The sequence below is a fragment of the Vanellus vanellus genome (assembly GCF_965231255.1).
Source record: "Vanellus vanellus genome assembly, chromosome: 1".
NCBI classification, from domain to species: Eukaryota; Metazoa; Chordata; class Aves; order Charadriiformes; family Charadriidae; genus Vanellus; species Vanellus vanellus.
The window spans coordinates 214,441,435-214,458,925 of NC_138905.1; the positions used below are offsets into that span (position 1 = coordinate 214,441,435).

Sequence of the window (17,491 nt, forward strand, 5' to 3'; positions counted from 1 at the left end):
GGAGACAAAACTCGATTCTCACTTTCCTGTGATTTAGAAACCACGTTCCAGGTTCCTGGTGGAACATGCCTTTCTATAGTCTCCTTTCCTGATGCAGTATTTGATGATCTCCAAAATTAAAATTAGCTACAAACAGAGCAAGTTATGGGCAGAAGCTATTTCGCTCCCTCCCAAGACTCTACAGCCTTAGCCCTGCCCGATCAACTCTGTGGGCTATGCAGCCCAGTTAAAACCTCCACTCACCAGGGTCAGAAAGTGTTGCAGATCCGTCATAGAATCATAGAATTGTTGACATTGGAAGGGACCTTTAAGATCATCAAGTCCAACCATTAACCTACCCTGACAAAACCACTTCTAAACCATGTCCCCAACTACCACATCTACACTTTTTTTAAACACCTCCAGGGATGGTGAATCCACCACTTCCCTGGGCAGCCTGTTCCAATTTTTAATAACCCTTTCAGCGAAAAAGTGTTTCCTAATGTCCAATCTAAACCTCACCTGACATAACTTGAACCCATTTCCTCTCATCCTATCACTTGTCATCAGGGAGAAGAGGTCAGCCCTCACCTCTCCACAACCTCCTCTCAGGTAGTTGTAGAGAGCAATAAGGTCTCCCCTCAGCCTCCTTTTCTCCAGGCTAAACAACTCCAGTTCCCTCAGTCATTCCTCATAAGACTTGTGCTCCAGACCCCTCACCAGCTTTGTAGCCCTTATCTGGACATACTCCAGCACCTCAATGTCCTTCTTGTAGTACAGGACCCGGCAGTTGGCCTTGTTGAACCTCATACCATTGGCCTCAGCCTATCGGTCCAGACCCCTCTGCAGACCCATCCTACCCTCAAGCAGATCAACACGCCCACCTAGCTTAGTGTCATCTGTGAACTTACTGAGGGTGCATTTGATCATTGATAAGATATCAAAGAGAAACGGCCCCAGCACAGAGTCCTGGGGGATGCCACTTGTGACCGGACACCAACTGGATTTAACTCCATTCACCACCACAATCTGGGCACGGCCATCCAGCCAGTCTTTTACCCAGCAAAGAATACACCTGTTCAGGCCATACAACCTTCACCATCACCGGCGTGTAGGAAGTGTGTTTGCTTGGGACTGGAATAAGCTTTCAAAAACAACATGAATTTTCTCCCATTGTAGCTAGCTTGATTGTATTCAACATGGTCACCTATGGAGAACAACCAGTTCCTACACCTGCTCCTCACCACCCAGCTAAACCTCTGAAGGGAGAAACTACCAAATGAATGCACAGACTCACCCTCTGACATCTTGACTACCATGTGTACCTTGAGGATTACCTTAACTAGTTTTCCTCCCACTCCACCCAAGTCAAGCAGAAACAAGACAACATATTTGCAGAACTCCAAATGGGCCAAGGGATAAAAATCCATGTCCTTGCACAGCAAAATCCAGTTCCAGGATCTCACTTTTTTTTTACTGCATTTTTATTGAAACAAACTGCAGTTTCACCAGTAAGATTCATGCTTTGGGCAAGTCATTAATTCTTTTTCCTTCTGCATTTCCCTCAATGAGTAGGAAACATACATTTTTAAATTCCAATCATTCATGACCCATGCCAAGAACATACATAAGCCCGAGACAAAGTATGGCCCATCATCATACACCATTTCCCACGGCCCATTTTGTTCTCACCATGAAACAAGCATAAGAGCCAACATTTAGGTGAGGTAGCCAAACACCACAGACAGTCCCTCAGTAGCGTACAGACAGAAATTGAATGAAAAAGGTTTAAAAAAAAAAAAAAAAAAAACACACAACCCACAACAAAATCCACACACAAACAAAAAAAAAAAAAAAACACACCACTAAAACCCCCCACAAACAAAACCACACTGAACTTTTGGTTTTAAATGTAATTTCTGAAAAGTCAAAATTGAAAATTGCATATTTTTTTTTTAGTAAAAAAACAATATTTTTTTGTTTGTGAAAGGAGTGAAAAAAAGCAAGAAAAGAGGAATGAAAGTTTAAATTACTTATGCTGATTGAAACTAAAAAGTGCTTTCCAAACAACAAAGAAGCAGCTGTCTCCCAAGACAGTAAGTCAGCCAGCAGGAGAGAGAGGAGACACACGCTGATTACAACATAGATGGGCTGTTAATTTGGACTGTTCACAGCCCCATGTCCTTCTCCATACAACATGGAAATGTTTATCCCAGAATGTGCACTTGGGGTAGCACCCTGAGCAATCCATGGGAGCAGTTGGACCAGGCTCTTGCTTGCTCAGTTAAACCATTTGCGATCCCCAAGTTTATATTTACTCTTGCAGATTCCATTCCTTGCCTTGCAGTAAACCAGGACATTACCATATATCAATAAACACGCAAGAAGATACAATGGTATTTCTAAAAACTTTACTGTAATTCACTTGATTGGAAAACAGCAATTTTTATTTGTTTCAAAAAAATTCAAGACCATGTCATTATAAAGTACGCGAGCAAGAGACTGCAGTATATTTACAGCAGAGTACCAAAAACTAGAACTATTGGAAAAGGGATTGCCAATAAGCTTTCAGTCAACAGGTTTCAGGTGGGTTCGACATAGCTCTTCTTTTTCCCCATGTGGCTCTTCTCTGGCCTTGTTCTCTACAGCCTCTAAAGTAACTAACTGGCTCAAGAGCACGAGAGGTTCAGATTATAGAATCTGAACATAAACACCACATTAAACACAAGACAAGGGAATGCCAGGAACTCTATCAGAAAGAAGGTGCACAGTAACATATTAGGAGATGAAATTTCAGTGTTGGGTTCCTGTTTTGTTCCCAGAGGATGGGAGGAGACTGGAAACAGAAACGGTCACCTGATGTCTTAGAATTGGAATTGTAAGAGGCCGGGGACAAGAAGCCTTCCCTGAGTCTTTCTGAAATGGAGTTGTCCTTTACACTGCAAAGAATCCTTTCTGAAGAAGGGCTTCAGTGTGAATGAAGCCAAAGCTGGAAAACGAGGGGACTGCCCCAGCCATTTATTAACGTCAAATATGCTGTCTCATGAATCAAGGCAGTTTGTCTGTTTTGGAAGCCTTACAGAAAGCCCAGTGCACCTGGCTTGTTGAGCTCAGCATCGGGCTTTAGGCTGATCCAAGAGGATAGCTGCATTCTGTGTTTTGAATAGTTTGTCCTGCAAACAATTTTTTTTAAAAGGCTTTTTATTGAAGAGCCATCAGCAAACAGATCATGCAGAATTTGAACAATACATAGAAGGGGGGGGAGGGGGGGGGGGAATCCACACAAGGCACAGCCCCAATTATTTGTCACTTCATAAGATCTAGCCAGCACAAGTGTCACATTTGCTCTTCAAGAGAATAGCTTCGAAAGCTTCCTGACTTGAAAAAGCTAAGTGTTTTGTGAGGAATACACACATATACACACATACAAAATATACGCACAGTTTTCTTTGGCAAATATCATCACAGTGGCAGATATTTCAGGATTAGGACAAACAGCAAAGAAAGAAAACCCTGATGCAGACTGTGCATGCTCAGCCAGTTATCAGCAGAGTGAGTCCGGGCCCAGCCCTGACCATTCAGTACAGCGCAGAATGGAAGAGCCACCTAAGGCAGCTTTCAAAAAACTACAAAACAGAAAACTAAGGAGTGGGAAAAAAAAATAATGTTTACTTTTCCAGCATTGGTAAGTGCTGTTTAGTTTCTTTACAAATGGCACAGCCAGTTTCCCCATGCCTTCCCTGCCTCTCCACCAACTATCACAGTAAGATATGATTTCTGTTCCCCCATTATCTCCATGCCCCTGCCATGACAGCTCACACCAGCTGAGGATGTCTGAAATTCACTCCCACTGAAGGCAGCGGGATTTTCTTCATCAACAGCACTGCCATTTAATCCACGGTATGTACCACCAGTGAGGACAATCACCTAGCACAGCAAGGAAGGCATCAAGCCTAAAGTAGCAACTCTTTACCATAAAGTACAGCATTCGAGAAGAGCAGAAGAGGAAAGCAAGCCAGAGCAAGGCAGCTCAATCCATGCACTTTGACTAAAGTTTATTATCTGAGAATGCTCTCCAACCATCTGCCGCCTGCTTCTCTCAAGCACACAAGTAATGGTTAGCACTGCAACACAGGCAAGGAACGAATGAAATGTGTAGATGACCATGCAGTAAGGCCTGGCCCTGCTCCCAGCCAAGCTAATGGAGGTATGGTGGCCACAGTTGTTGCAGTACCACTTCAGTGCCTGTGCCTGGCCTTTTCAATCCACTGCTTCATGTAGCAGATTTCCAAGGCTCGAGCTTGCTGCACAGATCTGGGGTCCCCAGGGTTGCGGCTGCGTAGGTCAAGGTGATGGGCTCCATCTGGGATCACAATTGCCACGAGGGAATCAGTGATGTTCTGGGTTACCCCACCTGCAGACCATGGGTCCAGGCCACCGTTGCTGTAAGGAAAGAATACCTCATTAGGGTACGTCTGCACAGCAGTGGGGCTGCAGCTCACACCAACATACCCCCGTTGACTTTCAACTAGTTTTGCGTATATACAGACAGAAACAGACCTCAGCTCTGCCTTGATGTCTTGTGCCCACCCATCTGCTGAGAGGAGCCATCTCAACAGAGGTATGGAGGTATTAGCAGCTTAAGCAAGGCTACACTCCTGTCATTCATTATCTGCTAATTCAGATAATAACCTATAATAGTGCCACAGCCTCTGGAGATAGATCTGCTGCCACCTGTCATTGTCATAAAACGTTCAGGTCGCCCTGTACTAAGACATGTCCAAATTCCCAAATCAAAGCACTTGGCTTTCCTGCTTCACAGTCTGCCATAAACTAATAACCAACCAGATCCTTTAGAGCTGAATTTTCAGGAAGTTCTACCTTTTGCTGTCTCAGCTGGGTGCGAACTTGATTTTACAAAGAAGTGTTTGGACCTTCCATTAGTCCCCTTATTTCTAATAACCACCATATTAAAGCTTTTATCCCTTGAGAACCTGTTTACAATGACTATTCCTCTGTGACACGACAATTTAATGCAATTTACTTCCCCTCCCCCCTCGCCTCCAGTCAATGAAAGGATTCCTCGTGCTGTAGATCTGGCTCCAAATAATGCCTGGTCCATGGAGCAATCCAATGGCTGAACAGGGATAAGAGTTTTGCATCTCATTCCTAGCTCTGGACTTGACCCAGTATTCCCTACTACCTCTTATTTTCCTTTACCGCAATGTTCTTCCCACATGTGGTCCATCTTTCTGCAGAAAGAAAGCAACATCTATATACTTATGGAACTATACAAATCTAGATCTGTTCCTCACATAAAACACTGGACCAACCCACAAAAAGAAACATTAGAGATGGACTGTTGTATGTCAGTGCAAATTTCTAGGAGGATCTAAGAAACAATTAAGATGTCCTCGGACATTAAGAGATATGCACCTAGAAGAATACCACAATGGCAGAAAATAACGGAAAGAAATGGAAAGTAAAAAAAAAAAAAAAAGTTCTGTAGAAATAACTAATAGTAAGGACCTGATGGGGTCTGAACTAATACTTTGGTTTTACATTATAAAAAAAAGTATCTTAAAAGTATCTTGAATCTCTGTAGTTCTTTATTTTCAGTGGTTCTAAATATGACTTAGGAGAAGAGAAATATTTTGTATGTGCAAAACAAAACCCATACAGAACTGACCAATAAAAAAAAAAAAAGCACTTGATTTAAAAGGTTGCCTGAATCAGCAAAGCACCTTGGCAACAGGGGGATGAGTTGCTGAGAGACCCATGATGTACATGAACTTGGATCTTTTGGTCCCAGTCATGTGGAAACTAAGCATGCCACAAGAAAACACTGTCTCTGACTTTTTCTGGGAGCTTCTGGCTGGGTCCTCTGCGGCTCCTGCCAAGTGATGGCACCAGGGGCACTGACGCAGTTTGGGAAGTGATACTTGCTGGGAGGAGGAAGGATAGAGAGGTCACCACAAAATAATCATAAGTCTTAACAGTTTTACAGAATAAGATAATTCAGTACAAACTGGAATGGATTATTTATGTGTTAAAACTAAGCATGTGTGTAAGTACTTAGTTGCCCATCTTACAAGACAGGAGCTTCTCTGATGTAAACAGAAGTAGTAGAAGAAAAGAAAGAGTAAGAGTCAGCCATTCCTTTCTAGCTGTGGCCAGGCAAGTAGGGCTGCAGAAAAAAAAAACACTAATGCACACTAGTCCTGTTTTCAAGTCATCATATTTCCTTGACAGCATAAATGGGGTCCCACAGCAAAGAGTTCCCTTTCCTATCACCTCTTCAGAGCCTCCTCCGCCTGCCCAGAACAAGGAGAGGTTTTACCCAATCTTAGCTGCACTGTCTGTACATCCTTTTTTAACATGCCCACTCTCCACAAGTGCCAAGTTTCCTTTTATTAACTTTTTTCTCTCACCTTTCTATTCAGCCAGGCATTGTTCTGCCTTCTTCCCCCACCCCCTTCATTCCCTTCTTTTATGCCAACAATCCCGCTTTCTGCACATAGCTCCAGTATCAAAACAGCCTTCAATTTCTGCCTCTCCCCTGACAGTGCAGAACTGGATAGGTGAGTGCCCTAATTTAGAAGCATACAACCTAGGTGTGACCCATCCAAATTGAAAAATATCAGTTTTTAGACTATGCACACCAAATTTCATACTGTCTGATATAACCTGGGCTGACTTTGACTACCACAGTATATTGACGACAGAACACTACAAACTGCTACAAGCTCTCTGCCACCACATGCATGAACAGTGTTAAAATGCTGCTTCTACTGCTGTGAAGCACTTCCACACCAAGTACAATGCATGTTCCAGTAAGAGTATCAGGAGTGGAAATTGCTGGAAAAGAAAGGGCAAACAGGGTTCTGAAACCCCCAGTTTCCTCAAACTAGTGTTTTAATAAAGATGCACTGCCCAGGACAGGCAAGTGATATCTGCCTATAGCCTACGTAACCACTCACACATGACATACCTCCAAGAAGGTACAAAAGTGGCAATGGAGATTCCTGGGTGGATACCATACAATACATACAACACAGTGTGAATCTGCAGTGTGATGCACTCCTCGCAGAGGGAGAGGCAGCAACACCAGTTTAAGCATCCTGGCCAAACCCCACTGTGGCTGGATAAATCCAGCCTACAGTGGTTCTGTTTAGATGGAGTATTCTTTCCTTCCTGCGCTAAACTGTTGTGCAAGTTGCCTGACACTTGAAACAGTACTTTTTACCCCACAGGGAGCCGCATCCCCTGGTAAACATAGGGATATTTTTTGTAAAGCACCCTGCATTGTTCAAGGATAAAAGGCTCTTATATAAAATGTACAGTGTTGACAATGTATTTGTTTGAAGAGAAACAACCCAGCTTGAGATCCAAAGCTCTGTGTGTACAGCACTACTTCATTCATTTGGTTGCTTTCAAGCTCTTCTCATTTCAAGCTCCTTCAGCTGGCATAAATTCTTAAACACTTCAATTTGTTTGCTTGTCTATTGCTTACAAAGCGGATTTCTACTGTACAGAGCGGTGAAGCCTTGGAAATAAGCAACACTGCAGAAATTAAGTTAAACCATCAAATTTTTTTTTAGTAAAAAAAGTTTTCCAAAAAAAGGGTGGAATTTCTCACTCTAGAGCAGATATCCTGCTGGGGCAGAAACAGCAAGAGACAAACAAAAGGAAAGCAACAGGCCTTTGGAGCCAAACAGACCAACACTAACAGCTGAAATCTGGAGAATAATCCCCAATTCAAGTGAGGACTTTCTACTTTTAAAATATACACCTATTTACCAAGTCCAACAGGCTAATTTTCGGTTTTGTTTAAAGAAGTGGCAAGGTTTGGGTTTTTTTGAAAAGGCTTTCCACAATTTTAACCAGAGCACAGAGGAATATATACCCAGGAGCTGCCCACAGTGGGCAATCAGTACAGCAAGTCAGAACTCCCAAAGCAACAGCTTCAGTGAGTTTATTAAATCCCTCCCTAGCACATAACAACCTGAAAAACAGACTTAACTGTTCGAAATTTCATATCACTTCACAGAAGTACAGCTACGTGAACCTGCCTTTAAAGAAAGCAGAGTTTAACCTTAAAAATAAGGAAAGTGAAAGCCAAGTAGATAGCAAGCAGCATGCACTAGTTTTTGCACTAGACTGAAACATTTCTTTCACTTTTTGTCCATATACAAAGGTGTTTCAGACAAACTTCTGTTGAATTACTGGTATGCCTTGCTAGAATGGAAACACCTCTTTGTATTTGGATCTTACACAAGTTTTTTGAAACTTGCCTAATTACCACTAAAAGAAAAGGGCAATTGGCAGTGATAGGAAAGCTCCCCAAGTTACTTCCCTCTCTTTTCTGTGTCAAAGGGAAAAAGGAATGTCACGCCAGCCCCTCCGCATGGGTATCACCCAGAGCAACAATTTTGGTGACGGAGATCCTGTGTTATAGCTAGAGCTTGTTTAGACTTTCCTTTATGTGGAAGAGACAGTGCTTTGGCTTCATAAAAGCTGGATGGATTTACCAGCATGGGAAACCTGGACTTTGGCCACAAGATAAGACAGAAGAAAATTACATTTGGCAGAATCCCAAGCCAGATTCTTCCTTGAGAGTCACACAGGCAGTGACAGAACAGTTGGCTTCTTTGCCCACTGCACATTGACCGTTTTACTCTCAAGAGCAACACAAAGCATGCCCATCACTTATTCAGCTGGAGTGTTGGGAGACAGATCCTTTTGACACTTAGGACAGACTCTCTGCACTGACAACCCAAAACGGTTGAAAACTCCACTCCAGAAGCTGAAACAAGGCTCACCTGAAGATGATGTTGCTGTGCGAACTGATGTTTTTCCCTCCATACATAGAAAGAATCCAAGAGGGGCGAGGCCTCACTCCCCACAGCCTGTAACACTCTTCTGAAAGTGCATCAAAGTCCCATTTCTGAGGCTCAAACATGTCATTGACGCCATCTGTGCACATGGGCATCACCATCTCAGTGCAAGCCTGAAAAAAAGAACAGGGCAACAAGATGTATTCCCAAGAGACTGTCCAATAGCTGTTAGTGCAGAATTTAAAAAAAAAAAAAAAAAGCTCAAACAGCACTTGATCAGTAATTACTGTTAAACTATCACAGAATCATTTAGGTTGGAAAAGACCATTGAGTCCAACCATTAACCTAACACTACCAAGTCCACCACTAAACCATGTCCCTAAGCTCCACATCTACACATCTTTTCAATACCTCCAGGGTATTGGTGACTCAACTACTTTCCTGGGCAGCCTGTTCCAATGCTTGACAACCCTTTAAGGGAAGAAGTTTTTTCATAATATCCAACCTAAACCTCCCCTGGCACAACTTGAGGCCATTTCCTCTTGTCTTATCACTTGTTGCTTGGGAGAAGAGACTGACCCCCACCTCACCACAACCTCCTTTCAGGGAGCTGTAGAGAGCGATAAGGTCTCCCCTCAGCCTCCTTTTCTCCAGGCTAAACAACCCCAGTTCCCTCAGCTGCTCCTCAGAAGACTTGTCCTCCAGACCCCTCACCAGCTTCATTGTCCTTCTCTGGACATGCTCCAGCACCTCAATGGTTCCTCCTGTAGTGGGGAGCCCAAAACCGAACACAGTGCTCGAGGTGAGGCCTCACTAGTGCAGAGTACAGGGGACAATCACTGCCCTAGTCCTGCTGGCCACATTATTTCTGATACAAGCCAGGATGATGTTGGCCCTCTTGGCCACCTGGGCACACTGCTGGCTCATATTCAGCCGGCTGTCCACCAACACCCCCAGGTCCTTTTCCACCAGGCAGCTTTCCAGCAAGTCTTCCCCAAGCCTGTAGCACTGGACCTGGCACTTGGCCTTGTTGAACTTCACACCACTGGCCTCGACCCATCGGTCCAGCCTGTCCAGATCCCTCTGTAGAGCCTTCCCACCCTCAAGCAGATCAACACTCCTGTCCAACTTGGAGTCATCTGCAAAGTTACTGAGGGTGTACTCGATCCCCTCATCCAGATCACTGATACAGATATTAAAGAGAACTGGCCCCAATACTGAGCCCTGAGGAACACCACTTGTGACCAGCCGCCAACTGGACTTAACTCCTTTCACCACCACCCTCTGGGCATGGCCATCCAGCTAGTTTTTTTACCCAGCAAAGCACATGCCCGTCCAAGCCACAAGCAGCCAGTTTCTCCAGGAGAATGCTGTGGCTTTACTCAAGTCCAGGTAGACAACATCCACAGCCTTTCCCTCACCCACTAAGTGGGTCACCTTGTCATAGAAGGAGATGAGGTTAGTCAAGCAGGACCTGCCTTTCATAAACTCATGCTGACTGGGCCTGATCACTTGGTTGTCCTGTTCGTGATGTGTGATGGCACTCAAGAAGATCTACTTTAAAACCTTCCTTGGCTTCAAGGTCAGACTAACAGGCCTGCAGCTCCCCAGACCCTCCTTCTGGCCTTTCTTGTAGATACCAAGCAGGAGTTTCATCTTTCCCACAAACTATTCTCTGACACCTAGCTAAAAATGAAAAACAAATTATATCTGGGAGTAACATAGATTAATTGCCATGGGAGGGGCTAACTCACAATCTGTTCTACTTGCCCCCTTTCCTACAGGCAGGGAACAAGCTGCAGAGTTGTTTTGATGAGCCCAGCTGCCATATTCTTTGTTACCCATATGATGTTTCCCTCCTTTCTCGGAGGAGAACTTACAAAGCACGCACATCTCCTGGGGCTGAGCAGAACAAATACATAGGAGACAGTAGCCAAGAGCAGATGTTCACAACCTGAACATCAAATTCTTAACACCTTGCTTCTGGAAGCAGCTGCCCTGCTCCTCAGAAAAGACCGTATATAACAGTGTTGCATGAACTCAGTAAATTGGATGGGGAGAGCAATATGCCCTAGACCCCTTACCACAGGGATCTGTATTTTTCTTACCTACTTGATGGGAAAGGTTGGGTCTCAGTGAGCTACGGGATAAACAGCTTTAGTTGAAAGAAATCAGTATCAACACATCCTGACATATTTGCATGCACAAATTAGGGTGGACAGCTGGGATGGGAGGATTAGAAGACCAAGAAGATAATTTTCCAGTCTATATGAAGAGCTGAAACTCAACAACTAGCTAGATAAGAGACAACTTAAAGCTCCTGGGAAAGCTGCTTCTCTTTTCTGCCTTGCCCTCCCCACTATAACCATACTCACTTCATGATTACATTTGTCATCGGTACATCAGTTACATCTGGTGCGATATGACTAAATGATCTGACAAGTCTCATCAGCTCTAGCTCAAAAAAACTCACCAAGTTGCAATTTAGAAAAGATAGAGCGCATACCTGATAGTACCAACCCAACTGGCCCAGATTCTTTGTGGCAGTCTCAGACATGTCTAAGCATGAGGCTTCTCCTGAATAATTGTAGTATAAGTTTACTGCCTGGAAAACATTCTCCAGCAGCAGTTTGTCAGAGAGACTGGGATCCTTCAAGAACTTGCAGACTTCCTGCAATGAAGAGAGAAGGGGTAGTCTAAATCTATAAGAAATTAATACAAGATGAATACATGATACCCAACAGGATTCTTTTCACAGTACTGTCAGACCACTTCCAGAAAGCTTCTTTCTATGCAGTGATATACCCCCAAGCATTATCATACAAAGCAGTATTCCATTTGTATAGTGCATACTACTATGAGGAACCTGAAATTTTAAATTTCCTGATTAAAACTTTAAAAACAGTACAACCTTAATATTTCATTCATCAAGCTTTTCAATCCAATTTCAATTCTTTAAATACTTAGAGTATTTATCTCCTCTAACGAAAGATAACATATGAATATATGTAACAAAGAAGCTCCAGATATAGATTGGGGTTCCCTGCAGTTTGCTGGGGTACAAATGGAAACATCCATGTAAGGAAAGTTCTAACATTTTTCAGTCCTTTTGTACGGCAGCATTGCAAAATCCTTACTTGTTCAAGTTTGGAAAATATGAGGTGGTGGAAGAAGGCACTGTTTTGCCAATGAAAAATTAAGAGCAATCTTGGGTAGAGTTTAATTCAAAAATCTTAACTGAGGACACAACCAGTGGGGGGGGGGGGGGAAAAAAAAAAAAAAAAAAAAAAAAAAACACACCACAAAAACCAGTCAGAAAACAAAAAAGCTACCGCTCCAGAAAGTTTTTTCAACTCAAAACATTTTTCTAAAAAGTAACAATATTGTCTTTGGCAAGGCTTTCTCCTTACCCCTGCTCCCATGGATTTGGGACGAATACAAGAACGGTGAAGGGTAAAAGCTGTGAATCTGAGCTGCCAGCCCACTGGAAGAATCCAGAGTTACTCTCTGCAGCGATCAAAGGATGCACTGCAACTCCAGTGCTGTTCAAGTACAGGGGCACAGGCACACAGGGACAACTCACATGGCTGACATAAACTGTGCATCTTCCGAGAAGTGAACTTACTATCCTTACCTCCCCCGCATAATCTTTTCCCTCATTTTCATTGTGGAAGCTAGGAAATGGATCCCTCACTTGTTCCCTACATTCAACGTCAGAGCACAGATTTCACATTTTGCTGTTCCAGGTAGGTTTTATGGTTTGGCTAGCTCTGCCATCAGTTGTTAACTCAGCAATTAGAGGTTTGGAAAGATCACTAATTCATGCAAATATACACTGTAGACAGCAGAACAGAGGGCTGCAGACAGCCCTGCATCTGAAGCTCAGATTGTGTGGTAGATCAATATTTCTGAGATAGTACTGGCAGCCCACAACAAAGAACAGATTAAGCAACGTATATATCCAGCTACTCAAACACATTTTTCCCCACTTTCTCACTTTCAGAATCTGATTGGAGCTTCTGTTTCAGAAAAAGGTATCTGAACAGCTTAAATAACTTACATTTCATACATTAGCATTGTCTAGACAAGCAGCAGCCTTTTCTATTTTAGATTTATATCTCAGTCAGAGATAGCGTGGACAGTGGTGAAGGTGAGCACATTTCTTGGGTTACATCAGATTGATAACGAAGCAGAAAAAATTTTCCCAGTGTTCATACTGCCCTTTGTAGACAGCCATGTAGGACAGATGAACGTCCTTCACCTCCTCCATCAGACGGCACTACGCAAAGGATTTTTTTTATTTTACATTTAACTACTGTTTAGCCAAAAATACAAATATTTTATCTACCTTACCTGCCACACACTAACTCAAATCCATGCAGGGAAATTCAGCCAGGGTCTTAAAAGAACAAAAACACTCCAAGAAAATAAAAATCTTGGAGAAAGCAGTGCAGAAACAGGACTGCACAAGTTAAGGTTTGCAAGTGTGAAAAGTGGTTCTGCTTTGAGAATTGACCCTGCAAAGAATACATTTGTGGGGATCCCCATTTCCTCTCACTAGTTCTCTCACATCCAGAAGGACACAGGCTCAAAACTTCCTCTTTAATTAGAGGGTCTGCCAGCTAAGCCTGGTATTGAAAGCTCTAATTGCATGTGCTTTTTATGCAAAACTTCAGCTCCTCAAGAACAACTCTGCAGGACAGCTGAGTTTTTTCAGTCACCCCTGGCATGTTTCTGCTTCTGGGCTCTTGATGCAACCTCTTAGCCCTACAAGTGGCAGTTCATCAACAAACCAGTAGATGCACAAGAAGATACTGCTCTGGTTCTCTTTTCAGCCATGTCAGTTCTAAAGCCAAAAATAAAGGAAAAGGTGCAGGCTAGAAGGAGAGAATTAAACCAAACCGCCAATTCTACAAGAGATTGGTTCTCCATTACCTGTATAGGCCAAGCTGGGAGAGGCTGTAAGAAGTCAGCTTTATAGGGATAGTTCACCATAGCCAAGTTCACCCATGTTTCACTCAGCCAATTTTTCAATATAGCAGCATCCTGAAGACTTTTTAATGGGCTGCACAAATGAAATGTGCTGGAAAGCCACTGTAAACCTGCATCTTTAATAAAAAAATAAAATAATGTTTAATGTATTGTACCATTAACACATAGGTCAGCTGTCTTGCTGCTAAAAAAAAAAAATAAATTTTCACTTAGCATAACTAATCTGGTGAAATTAGTCCACATACACACAAGCAGCGCAGATCAAATTTTTGACAGCACCTCTAAGTGAAGGAAAATATAATCTGCATACTTCAGCATATGGGTATGTCACAGCTAAGGTAACGTACATCTTTGATTTCTTTAGATAACAAGACATTTGGCTTTTTTTTTTTGGGGGGGGGGGGGGGGGGGGGGAGAGATGATGTAACATCAGTGCACTCTTCTTCCACTGAAAGGAAAAACTTCAAACCAGCTAGCTCACAGTGCAAGGACTATTAATATATAGATGTCTTAGGACTCTCCTGGCCCTACCTTTCATTATTTTATCTGGTCTAGAACTCATTCAATTCAGCTTCCTTGATTTTAATTAGATAACTCATCATACTTTCTTTTATATAGGCTTTCTCTTTAGGACATTGAACTCAAGTAGCAAAATATTTTTTTAAAAAATTGAATTATTTTGCTGTACAGTGACCTCATCTCATATCACAAAATCATTTAGGTTGGGAAAGACCTTTAAGATCGAGTCCAACCCTTAACCTAACACTGCTAAGTCCACCACTAAACCATGTCCCTAAGCTCCACATCTACACATCTTTTCAATACCTCCAGGGTATTGGTGGCTCAACCACCTCCCCAGGCAGCCTGTTCCAATGCTCAACAACCTTTTCAATAAAAATTTTTTTCCTAATATCTAATCTAAACCTCCCCTGGCAGAGCTTGAGGCCATTTCTGTCATCCTCTCACTTGTTACCTGAGAGAAGAGACCAACCCCCACTTTGCTACAACCTCCTTTCAGGCAGCTGTAGAATCATTTCAGTTGGAAAAGACCCTTAAGATCATAGAGTCCAACCGAGTCCCTAGCATTGAATCCATAAGGATTCAGTCATCTTCTACATCTGATTGCCTCAGTTGGTATTTAAGCTATTATTGTTTTTTTTAGAGTAACAACTCTATCTGGCCTGCTCTGTAAGAAAGGAATACAAGCCTTGAGGTTCTGACCTGGCTCCTGTCTGACCTTAGGGATGTTTGGACTTGGATTCTGAATCACACCAGGTGTGAAGGAAGCTTGTGAACCAAAAAACCAGACATTTAAAAAATAATGCTACTAAGTACTAAGAATATAGTTTCAAGTACTAAGAATATAGTTTCAAAAAAGTCAATACACAGAGGTGAAAGCCGTAACAAACTTCTTGATTTTATGAAGTCATAACAATCCTGAACATTACAACCCTTTGAAAAAGTATTGGTGAGGTCTCACCTGTTGAGGAAAGGTGGTTAATGGCTTTCCAGGAATTCCGGATACTTTCCGAGCAGCCTATCCCACTCTTTTTGAAGTCATTAGTCACTATGCTGAAATAAGTGCCACACGGAACCAAATCACCAAACTGCCAGATTGGGGCAGAGGCTGCCAGAGCTCTGCAAAGGGACATATAAAGATTATTTGGAAATAACACATATATACTAAACCCCTGCAAAATGAACTTCCATCCTCTGGTCAATACCCTCCCCACAGTCACTATCCAAGTAGTGTTTGTGTCAGCTTGGACACTGAGCCATAGGCAAACTAACCATAACATTGTAAAACTACTCCATAGGTCTGTATGCAAAGACTGTTGAAGGTTTTAAGCCTCTGACCCTAACACAAGGATATTAGTAAATACATAAAGCAGAAGTTCAGACTTGGTGACTTTATTATTTTTCATTCCCATCTAGCAACTAGGTCTTTCTCAGTAAGCATTGTGCAAACTCAAGCAAAGAGAGCCCTTGCCCACAAAAATCTACTCTCTAGTAGACAAAGGTAGAGGAATTACTAATCTTGTTTCCCAGAGGGGAACTAAGGCATTGAAGAGATTAAAGACCTGCCTCAAGTCACCAGGAAGTCTGGTGACCCTAAAAAAATTAGATGCAAAGTCAGTGTTCATAATAATTGTTTTTACAAAACTAATAGATAGCTCTGAAAAACGCATACCATCCAGTACCTGCTGACCTACAGTTGCCTTTTCTTAGGCAGAGCCTCTTCCTAAATTCAAGGTAACTTAATTCCTCCTCCCAGTAGTGAAAAACTCAAGCCAGCTTGAATTATGGTACTTCTCCCAATGGTGTAAGATTTATAGCACAGAAGTAACAAATGCCCGCTCTGTATTTGAGCGGGATGAACACACTCACCCAACTACCACATGGGGATACTTCATCCTCAACCAGGCTGCAAGCATTCCTCCATAAGACCCTCCTATAGCTATGACAGGACTGTAACGGGCTCCTGCAATGGTTGTCTTTAAGTACTCAATCAGTACTGCAAAGTCTGCCAGAGCTTGTTCTGATGTCAGGTAATTCAGATGCTTGGAATCCTGAGACAAAGAAAGCAGGTTATATACAGCACGAAAGTGATTTCCAACACCAGTCTTTCTATTCCCCACAGCAGCTCTCAAATTCTAAATCTGTGCCTGATAATAAATGAAATATTCCTTGCAGGTGTCCCTTGAAGTGTTAGAAAATATCAGGGTGGGGTTTTTTGTCCTAGAATTAATAGTTACAAAAATAGAATAGTCGTGTGCTTCTAGCACATCTAAATCTTACTCAGGCTAACAGTCATTGCACTGGCAAGAATTACAACAGGCAGAATTATGTTTGTATAGAGCACATCTAAGGAAGACAAAAGACAACACTTACACTGAAAGACTCATTCCCAAAGGGCAAAGATTCTCCATAATATCTATGTTCAGCAAATACTAACATGGCATTAAGTTCTTCGGCCACATCCCACATAAAACCCTGGTTGGAGGAAAACAAACATTTAAATAAGTTGAATCAATTATTTTCAAAGTCTCTACTTTCAGTCTAGTGTATTCCAACTCTTATTCTTTGATTAGAAAGATATCACCATCAAAATACAACTACAAAGACAGAGTGCAATTTGGTTTTAAATTATCGCTGGAGTAAGAAAACACACAGAACAGATCTCCACCCAGAGACAGGGACACGTACAAAGAAAATATGAATATTTTATTTTCATATGAATATGCAAAATATTAAGTAGTATTATTTTGTGGGTACACACAGGCAATCCTGCCAGAACTCTTATGGCACGAGCTTAATCCATAGAAAATGAAAAGCACTACAGGAAAAAAAGCATGCATTTGAGTTAGGACTACATTACAGAAACCAGAAAATTTGTTTCACAATAAAAAATAATCTAGAGCATTGCAATACACTTATTTTCAACTAATAAATAACTACAACTTGTTATTACTTGCTGGCAGCAGCTTGTTACTACCAGTTATGGAAACAGGCAGACAGATATCACCTGCTGACAGAACAAAGTCTGTAAACAGTCCTTGGTTGCTTTGAGCCCAGCACATACCACCTCCTGTCGCGTTACTGCACTTTGTATTGAAGTGGCTGAAAAATGCACACATGCAGCATTCTGCATTTGTATCAGTCAGGGAAGTAAAAACTTCCCC

General features: G+C 42.3%; 1 protein-coding gene across 1 annotated transcript in view; it reads right to left on the minus strand.

Annotated features, from left to right (window-relative positions):
• Positions 1–2,360: 2,360 nt before the first annotated feature.
• Positions 2,361–17,491, minus strand: part of PRCP (prolylcarboxypeptidase) — a 33,203-nt gene continuing 18,072 nt past the window's right edge. The window contains exons 3-9 of the mRNA XM_082484153.1: positions 16,701–16,802; positions 16,197–16,378; positions 15,289–15,446; positions 13,752–13,924; positions 11,323–11,487; positions 8,802–8,989; positions 2,361–4,422 (exon numbers count right to left, since the gene is read on the minus strand). Of these exons, the coding sequence (XP_082340279.1) occupies positions 4,218–4,422; positions 8,802–8,989; positions 11,323–11,487; positions 13,752–13,924; positions 15,289–15,446; positions 16,197–16,378; positions 16,701–16,796 (1,167 nt within the window). The 5' untranslated portion in view covers positions 16,797–16,802 and the 3' untranslated portion in view covers positions 2,361–4,217. The remainder of the gene's footprint in view (positions 4,423–8,801; positions 8,990–11,322; positions 11,488–13,751; positions 13,925–15,288; positions 15,447–16,196; positions 16,379–16,700; positions 16,803–17,491) is intronic.